This window comes from Lepisma saccharinum, chromosome 5 (assembly GCF_977018435.1).
Source record: "Lepisma saccharinum chromosome 5, izLepSacc3.1, whole genome shotgun sequence".
Lineage (NCBI taxonomy): Eukaryota > Metazoa > Arthropoda > Insecta > Zygentoma > Lepismatidae > Lepisma > Lepisma saccharinum.
In genome coordinates this window covers 75,590,036-75,600,122 of record NC_139233.1, presented here as the reverse complement: position 1 = coordinate 75,600,122, position 10,087 = coordinate 75,590,036, and the positions used below count along the sequence as shown (strand labels likewise).

Sequence of the window (10,087 nt, the reverse complement as noted above, 5' to 3'; positions counted from 1 at the left end):
CACTAATTTGTGTGTGTTTTCGATATTATTCTTAGTAAGTACATTTGAAATTAAAAGTAATTCTCTTGTTTGTTATAACAAAAACTCTCCCTCTCCGGACATTTTTGGTGGGGGAGATTTTTGAGACCAAGATTGTTGGTGGGGGGAAATGACCCCCGTCCCCCCAGGATTTCGCACCCGGTCTGAAGATGGTACATTTCCCAGGTTTTTTTTTTTCAACAAGATGGTGCACCTCCCCATTATGGCGTCCAGGTGCGTCAGTACCTGGATGAACAATTTCCTGGGGCATGGATTGGTCGACGTGGGCCCGTTGAATGGCCTGCCCGCCCGATTACCAGACCTAACGCCAATGGACTTTGGAATCACGTTAAGGCTATAGTGTATGGTGTGAAAATTCGTGATCTTCGTCATCTGGAACAACGTATCATGGCTGCCTTTGAGCAAATTTCACCAGATACCTTGCTCGGTGTCTACAGACATTGGGAGAAGCGTCTGCACACATGCATTGCCCAACACGGACAACATGTGGAGCACATTCTGTAACAGGCAAACATCACTTTCAGTTGCCAATAACTTTTCACCAAATGAAGTTACATAAAATCTGATTTCAGATTTGACATCCTGACGAAATTATAGCCTATGGTCATGTATCACATGACCCACCTATCATTTTAAATAAATAAAAGTTGAATTCAAGATGGCGGAACCAATATGGCGGCCGTCCGCGTGACATACTCCACAAGGTATGAAAAATTCCATGAAAATACATCACTGTGGATTTTACAAAGGGTGGTACTGGACTTCTGATACACCCTGTACATCACTGACGTAAAGTTTTACCCCGGGTCTCTCGCATAGTAGTCAGACGCCATAACTACTTTTTTTATTCACCTTTTAATAACATACATTCATGTTTACAATTGTATTTACAATAATAATCATTTTCTGAAGGAACCAAGGTCATTACATTTGTACTTATTGATCTTGTATTCATGCATTTCATGTAATTATTTGTTGTGTCCTATTCTGTACTTGATCTTATCCATATTTATTACTACCGGGACCCTTCGTATTTTCCGCTCGAAGTTTGGCAGCACCTTCTACCCCTTTTTGCGTTATATCCAGGAATCCGATCCAGAAGCAATTATTGGTCTAATTAGTTCTGTGTATATTCTATACCTATTTTGTTGTTTTTGAGACATTGTTTGATCTTAGTAGAGGTATGATGGCGTTACTCCCGCACCCCCTATACGCCTTCATGGCATGGTGCTAAGCACAGGGGAACACTTTACCTTTTAGTCTTTGTCTTATCTCCAGTGTTTAATCATTATTTAATTGATTAATTTTAGTTTACTTCGTATTTCTGCCACTTTTGGCTAGTCGCCAATATCAGAATGGCGGATCATATGATAAAATTGATGAAGGACACTCACAGAGAACACCAATGTCCATGCCGGGATCCAAACTCGGGACCCCTGGCGTCGTAGTGCGCTTTGATAACCACTTCGACACGGAGGCCGGCGGTCTTCGAGTTGATCATTGATCCTTTGTATGTAAATTCTTTTATACCTCAAATTTGCAGTTCCCTATGGAGATAATGTATGGACCCTATTGCCTTTGATGCTGCTTCTTTTCTGGTTATAACCATAGATTTTGGTATCTGTTCAGTAATTGCTAATCCTATTTTGTATGCTATTCTCACTACGTTACTGAATATTTATATTACGCCCCAGCAGAAAATAAAAACTAGAGAAAGAAATGTCATTTTTACCCAAATATGTATTTTGTGTCTAGGTATATATGAAACGTAAATAAAGTATTTAGGTTGTACATTACATTTTTATTAGCGAGAAATAAAAGTACAATGATTTAAATTTCAAGAAATGTCAGACGAGATCTCTTGCTTTTGTTTGTCCTTTGTCTGAATTCATATACCGCAGCTAGGTACTGTTTTATGAAACCATACTCAACTCTAACATCTCTATCTCCTATTAACATGTAGACGTCTTCCTCTCTTGAAAACCGTGGCCACGCAGGGACGCCAAGAGCCTCAGGTTTCCTGTTTGGAGAGAAAAAATACTAACTACCCATTCATTAGCTAAATCTCTTGTCTGGTCTTACGGCGGGCTGCCTACATGCTGGAAAGGGAAGTAGGGAGCGGGGAAAACGTAGCAGACAAACCAGAAAACAACGGTGGCGCCGAGAGTTACGACGTCGCTGGAGGAGGGGCTGCGTTTAAAACGTGTTAATAAAATAAATATCAATTTCTTCTTCCGTACAACTCACGTTGGTTGTCCGTATGGTTATTTCATCTCCCGTGTTTTTTGAACTGAGACTGAAACTGCAGAAACTGCACCGGTACTGCACCTTGTAGAAGAAAACATAGTTTCTGACAATTGTTAAAAATGTATGTGTAACTTTTACATTTTTCTGTGCCATCTTGTACTCTATTGTTTTATAGGTTTCCTGCTGTTCCTGTTTCAGTTTAAAATTGTCATTCAGCATTGTATTTGAAATTTTAGGCAAAAAAAATTCTCATTTTTATGCTAAATTCTTTATTATTCTCAGTTATTTTGGAGAAACAAAAGTTTACAAAAAAAATAATAGTAATATGTTTAAGCAGTACCTAGTACTTTAGTCATTGTTTACAGTAGTTCGAGAAACATGATTGTAACGCTGAAATACTAATTTCACATGATTGATAATACCTTCTGCCATTGTGACTGCAAATTTATTGATAAATTCCTCATTTGCAAAACGTTCAAAATGTCTGAATCGAAGATTGGCATTAAATACCATCTTCTCCCTGGAGGGGGTTAGCATAGATGTTTGTCTGAGTCCCTCAATCATATTAGTAATCATTCCTTTATCGTTATCATCGCGATTAAGGCACAGATAGAAAATGACATTAAGTAAGCAAAATTGAATGTATAATAAATTCCAAACCAACAGCACATAATAATGGCATCTGTTCTATAAGTTACATGCCTTTGGAGGGAGACTTGGTGCTAGGCTAGGCAACGCTGTATGGTGTACGTGACCACATTGTATACAACGCCTGTATATATATGTTTTGGACAGGGTTGCCTATACGTCACGGATTTTCCGGGACAGCCCCGGAATGATATATAATCTGTCCCGAAATTTTTTTTTGGAACATGTCAATATCCCAGAATTTGAATGGAAATCAGAAATATTTAAGACTATTCTTTCAAATTATTGGACGTAATTTTTAATTGCTAATTTTACAAAACAATCTAACTGTAAATTCAAACACTCCCTCTCAATACGATGGCGCAGTGGTAGGGTCGTCGCCTTGTATTCAAGGGGTCTCGGGTTTGGTACCCGGTGGAGGCACATAGTGGTTTGGATCCCACTTTAAGCTTTAGGTCCAGTCCCGATTAGCCTTACTGTGCATAAAGTGGATTTACATAAAACACCAACTCAATCAATAATACAAGAGTTATAATAGTTATAGGCTTATAGAAACGTGCTGCAGGGATCTTTGACTTCACGATGGCGCCGCTTATTGCAGTTGCCGACAGCAACTACAAATAATGGTACTTTTATTTCCTTGTGTTTGCAGTGCTGAATATCAATTAGTATTCTCTTCCATTGTATAGTTTTCGTTATATATGAATTTTAAAAAAAATCTGAAAATTCTTTGAAGTCTTGAATTTTTGTGACCTTTGTTGCAAAAATGTATAATGTAATGTAAAAATAAGCTACAAGGCAGTGTTTTAATTTTCCTCTGCGTCCTTGAAAAAACGTTTCTTTGGAAGCACACGACAGTTTTAGTGTACAATCCATAATAATTATGGTGTACAGGTGCCCCCCCACCCTCAATAGGTTTCCGGTCAGCGTCGTCCAGGACTTTTACTTATGAAACATAGCAACCCTTAGTTTGAATAATCCTTACCCCTTTGTTATGAAACTTGTCCACAAATCCACCATTTTCTTCGAAACGACTTCGTCAGATTTGGTTAACCCAGCTTTGGAAGGGAACAAAAATTTTAGTTCTCCTCCATGATCAATTCCTGCAAGAAAGTCAGTTGTAAATAAGAAATAGATATTCCACATTTCACAAGGAAATTCAATCTTTTTACCTTTACCTTTTTTAATAGTAGTAGTAACATTAAATATATATCAGATCCTAGCGTTGTCGCCTTGAAATCAAGAGGTCCCGAGTTCGATACCCGGTGGAGGCACATAGTGGTTCGGATCCCACTTTAAACTGTAAGTCCAGTCCCAATTAGCCATACTGTGCATAAAGTGGACTTAAGACACCAATTAATCAATGACTCAATCAATCAATATATCAGATCTACATCACTGCAATACAAATTTGTTCTCATGTTGATTTTTCAGTGGTTTCTTCATAATTCTGGCCTGCTGGTTATAAATATATCAGCCTATTCAGAGGCGCAAACTTAATTTTTTTGTGGGGGCGGGGCAAGATTGGCATAAACAATATTTTGTAATAGTAACTGTCCCTTTCGTGAATTTTGGGGAGGCCAAACGTTCCCCCCGCAGTCGGCGTCTATGAGCCTATTTGTTGTATTTTGAACAAATCAGATGGTACATAAAATTTATATTTTATTAAGATGATAAATGTAGCCTATTTGCACCTTCAATAATTTAATTTCTAACATGCAAGATTATTTTTACTTAATTTCACTCACTCTAGTGAACATGCTATAAGGACTTTCTGATACAAATGAAATTACGATAAGACACTGTACTATTACTAATTACTATTACTAATTACTATTACTAATTATGTGAGTTAGGTTTCCATAGTAAGGTTTCCTTAATTTGTGTCCTAATTATCACTAGAGCTAGGAATTTTAGGCTATAAAAACTCAGTTTTTGGCATCTAAAATAGGCTTCATCAAATTAGGCTGTAAAAGAAACAAGCTACGCCCTAAAGCAAACTCTTCAGTGAGTAATCTCAAGTTTGAATCTATCAATATAGGAAAATGACAAATCCTAAAAATGGAGTAATCTGATGTGAATATGAGAATATGCTTACATTTCTAAATCACGGCTTTTTACACAGTTTGTAACATGAAGGAAAGGTTAAAGAAAGCTAGAGGCTGGGGGAGATACATCACACTGGTCGTTGCACACCGTAATTCATGAAATCTGATTTTTGTGTAAGTACCCATGAAGCACAGTGAGCTTACTTTAAGGTTGAAACAAACATTACATGTAAAGTAAACAAGCATGTCATGGCAAGCTGTAAGCTTGCATCATTTATGAATCAAGCGAACTTGTTACCAAGTGTCAAAATTCTAGCATGCTTGACGTGACAAGCTTGCATCAACCTTGTCACAGAAAGCTGAATGCTTGAAACAAGTTTGCATGATGCATATATCAAGCTTAACGTATCCAACTGGCTTTGAGAAGCTACAAGCAAGCTACCTCAAGCTTGCCACAAGCTTTCCTGCTATCTGGTGAATCATTTCCCTCCGCCACATGCCGATCAATGAAACTACAAGTGGAAAAGCATGTTTAAGAGTGCACTTTCAATGCAATGCTCCTGAATGTCAACCTCGCTTCTACGTAGTACACACTCTAGACTTCATTTGGTGTCTGAACCCACAGCCAATATAATCCTCTGTGGAGCTTTTGTTGTGTACAGTCCCTGCGTGTTTGGAATTGTCCTTTCATCTATTTCATCTTGTCTGTATTCATCACCATCTTCGGAATTAGCTAAAAGTGGCAGGAAAGCGAACTAAAAATTCAATCATTCAATTATTGTAATGCTGTTTCGTCACTTTCGACATGGCATATAAAACAACGAGTTTATTTTACACACACGTACCTATGTACATTTTTGCACGTTACACAATTGACAGAAAATCATTTTTCCATCCCAGTTAATATAAGGAAAATTCATCAGCCACTGCGGACTTTCTAGTACTCATGAAAATTTATATTTATAGCCTGGAATATTTGTATCTTTATATATATATATATATATATATATATATATATATATATATATATATATATATACACACACCTCCATTAATATTCACCTTGAAATGCACACATGTTAATCGAAACTAGACTTCGATCTTATACAGATCTGATATTCAAATTGCTCTTTCAGAAGGAAAAAATGTTTACTGCTGTGATAACATTAAGTAATATCATACCTCCAGTCACTGGAAACTTGTTTCCAACTGCAAGAGTCACACTACTCTGATTTCCGTGATAGTTGAAGGAATACAAATATGTTTCGCTTCTGTCGGAGGTGTACCTGGCTTCTTTGTACACAGGTCCTTTCATGAACAAGTTTCCACAAAGCTGAAAAGTAGAATTCAATTGTGCATTACTCAGTTTTAGGGAGAATTCACACCGAAGAGACACGCGACACGAGAGTTTCACACCAAAGAGACAAGATGCACGCGAAACGCGGCAAGCGACACTGGTTTCTTTGCTCAGTTTGCAGAATTGTATTAATCAGTTTATTAGTCACCTGAAAAAAAATGTAACAAGAGACATTGTTACATGTAAATTGCGTTGTAAAATTTGTGCAAGTTATTGAAACTTGGGAGAGGCATGTTGTGCATGAGAAAACTGAAAAATTATATGCACTGACCTCAAACTGTATACGCTAGACCTTTGAGCCTGAATATAGCGAATACCTAAACACTAGAGCAATGGTTCTCAATCTTCGTGAAACCATGGCACGGATTTTTTTTTTAAGTCGATGCCCTTAGCCCAAGAATTTTCGTCGTAAATCTTTACAGTATTACAGATTTTATGCATGAATTAACATGTAGGCTACGTATGAATTTAAATATTGATAAAAAATTCTAGCATAATGATAAAGAGTAATAATAGTTTCATTACGTGTGTAGGATTGTTGACAAATATAAAAAAATATGGGAGAAAAAGTGGTAACATCGTCTCCTTGTAATTAAGTGATCCCGGGTTCGATAACCGGTGGAGGCACCGGGCAGATCCAGTTCTGATTAGTCTATTTGTGCATAAAATGGACTTAAAAAACGAAAACTCACAATTCAAAGATGATATTGGGATTATGATAGTTGTCAACCATTTTCAGTAAAACCTTTCGCTGCTCAATATAGTTGATACGAGGGCAAGGTATCGGGTCGCGGGCCGGCGGTTGAGAAACAATGCACTAGAGTACTTTACCACGTTGACTAATATATTTTGGACTAAAGTGCCTCCATATGCTGGCTTTTTCAAATAAAAGCAGTCAGGTAAATTGCCAAAACACGGCCTCTTTACACGATGTTGAAGGCAAATTACAGCCGATAACTGCATCAAAGAACTTGATAAAGCGAAAAGAACATTGCGTTTAAGTCTTAAAACATTGTTAAAACATTGTGCATATCGATACTTTATTATATCAGCAAATTAGAGATTCAAATATGATCCCCGCTGGGATATCTTCCTGAGCCTAAATATAGCTCGTTGCAATGAAGCATTCACTGCGCATAGGCACAGTGTCGCATGTCGCGTGTCTCATCGGTGTGAATTCTCCCTTAATTAAACTCTATTTCCTACGTTTGATGCGTGTGATTTTCATGTAAGATTATTTCAATTGAGAAACTACCTCTTGAAGGCAGTTGTACGAAGCGTGTTCAATATATAGCCAGAATTTTGCAATATCGTTACTCTAAGTTGAACGTCGTTGCATCGTTGATGCTATTTTTCAATGTAGTCCTTTTGTCTGTTGATGCATTCTGTCAATGTGCCACCAGTGAGTCCACGACCTTGAAAAAAAAATATTTTGATTGTTGTGTCAACCAAGAGTGTGTCGCCTGCTGAACTTCATTAGATGTGAAGGGTTTCCCAAAAGAGCCTCACAACAATACCTAGGAACTAAGTCCGGAGAGTAAGGACGGTGTGGGATAACTTCCATGTGTAAGTCAGCCTGTTCAACGCCATCATTCCGCAGTGACTGATCATTGATGGCACCTCCAGTTTCGCTCACACGATGAATGTGCTATATATACTACGAGGTTTCCTCCGTTAACACAGGGATTCCCTTTTATGTGCGGCGGGGTTTCAACCGTTAATACAGGAATCTCAATAACAAAATTTTTAGTTTTCATGGGCATATTACCGGCGATTTTATTCAAAATTCTGGTTACACAGGGCGATTCAAAAGTGCGGAACCACCCATATAATTTCTACAGATATTATTGGACATTCATGTGAAATCCATTTCAACATATCTTGAGTCATATTAAAGTTCTTGGATCAGGTACGAACAGCACCTGACAGAATGTGCTCAATATGTGTCCGTTTTGAGCTACACGCCTCGGCAAACGTCGCTCCCGGATGAGCATAATGCGTTCCTGCAACTGCCACACATAGCTAACCGGAGTTGAATAAACCTGAGATTTCACATACCCTGACGCCCAAAAAAGATGTATAACGGAGTTAAATTCTGTGGGTAGGGTGGTCACCCAACTGGCCCCACCGCTCAATCCGATGACTAGGAAATTGCTGACTCAGGTGCAGCGTAACGATGGGGCGTACCATCCTGCTGGAAGAAGAAGTCGGGGAAACCACCAGCTTCATTTGAGGGCTGCTAAATCCATGGTTGCTGTTTTGGGGCAACCACATGTGCTTTGTCAACACACTTCCTGTATGAATCAATTCCACTAGCACCACTTCACTATGAATAATTGGTCGCTTCTCAGGGTGTCTGCGGTTGAAGTTATCTAGAACTTCCCTTTCGTTCAATCCACCACAATATAATCCATGTGCTCTTCTTTGATAATTATAGGGAATGAAAGCCATGCAATTAACAACATCATTCTTTATCGTTAATACTGAACAAATTGAAAAATATTAAAGATATCTTAAAATGGATTCCACCTTTCGATATGGCATAAAATTTCACATGATTCTGATATGTCGCATGCCCATATCCCCATTTTAAAATTTTAAGTTGAATACAATATGGCGGCTCCAAGATGGCGGGCGGGGTGTGCAACATGCATCAAAGATGCAGCACTTGGTATCCTAGATATTACATATGGTTACATGCATGCCCAATAATATCTGTAGATATTATGTGTGGGTGGTTCCAGACTTTTGAATCACTCGTCTATTGAACATGCCTTGTAACTGATTAGTAAAAGTATTGTGGAAAATGTACATATATTGTACATAAAAAGAGTTTCGGTGGTATTTCCAAGAACAAATTTGTTCTCATGTTTTCTAAATGTCCTTGATAACAAGGATAGTTATCATATTGAAAATTGAAAAACGTACACTCATGATCATGAAATTTATTTTATATTTACCTGTGAACTATCAATATTGGTATTACAGAATCAAATATCCATATGTTCAACCTTCTAGATGAGCTAAACATTTTCTTACATGTACATACAAGAAAATATTTACTACTTACATAGCCAACCACATAAATCACCAGATGGTAACCACACGACACTAAGGTCTTATGGATCTCATTTGTGTGTTTTTGTACGTACATAATGCTTGAATAATATTTCTGCTCAAATTAATTTTTCATTTAAGGTACAGTGCCCAAATACGTTCCCCCTAAGCCAAATCCTCAATTCTGAAAATTTGTTTAAAGTTAAAAATAATACAACTGATTGAAGCAACTCAACTCCATGCCTACTAGTGCTGCTGGTGTGATTCTAATAAATAAATGTTTCTTAACAAAAATTATTAAAAATAATAATAATCAAAAGAACGCAAATTTTGATTTTTCAAAAAAGGAGTCCTAATTCTGTCCCCCCTTTCCAGTTATTATCTACTAATTTATTTTTATGGGAAAGTTGAGTAAAAAAGTGTTAATATCTCTTGTAATAAATTTATTGAGATGAAAACATGTTTACACATTTTTATACTTAAGTTACATCTTTTTACCATACAGACAAAAATCGCAAACAAAGTTTTTGACTTTTGTTGAAGGTGAACACATCTCGTGGCACCACTGGAAACATTTCGAACATTTTGCCCATATCTCTCCTCGCTTGTCTTGGGAAAAACGCTTTCCAAAAATAGGACATGACGCATCTTCATCGCTTGAACTATCCTCGTCATCGGTAGACACCAGTGG

The 10,087-nt window shown here is 37.5% G+C and overlaps 1 protein-coding gene across 1 annotated transcript in view; it reads right to left on the bottom strand.

The window, feature by feature from the left end:
- Nucleotides 1-1,832: 1,832 nt before the first annotated feature.
- Nucleotides 1,833-10,087, bottom strand: part of LOC145988398 (cocaine esterase-like) — a 103,874-nt gene continuing 95,619 nt past the window's right edge. Inside the window, exons 9-11 of the mRNA XM_083123281.1 lie at nucleotides 6,165-6,315; nucleotides 3,920-4,037; nucleotides 1,833-2,059 (exon numbers count right to left, since the gene is read on the bottom strand). Coding sequence (XP_082979407.1) covers nucleotides 1,870-2,059; nucleotides 3,920-4,037; nucleotides 6,165-6,315 — 459 coding nt within the window. The 3' untranslated portion in view covers nucleotides 1,833-1,869. The remainder of the gene's footprint in view (nucleotides 2,060-3,919; nucleotides 4,038-6,164; nucleotides 6,316-10,087) is intronic.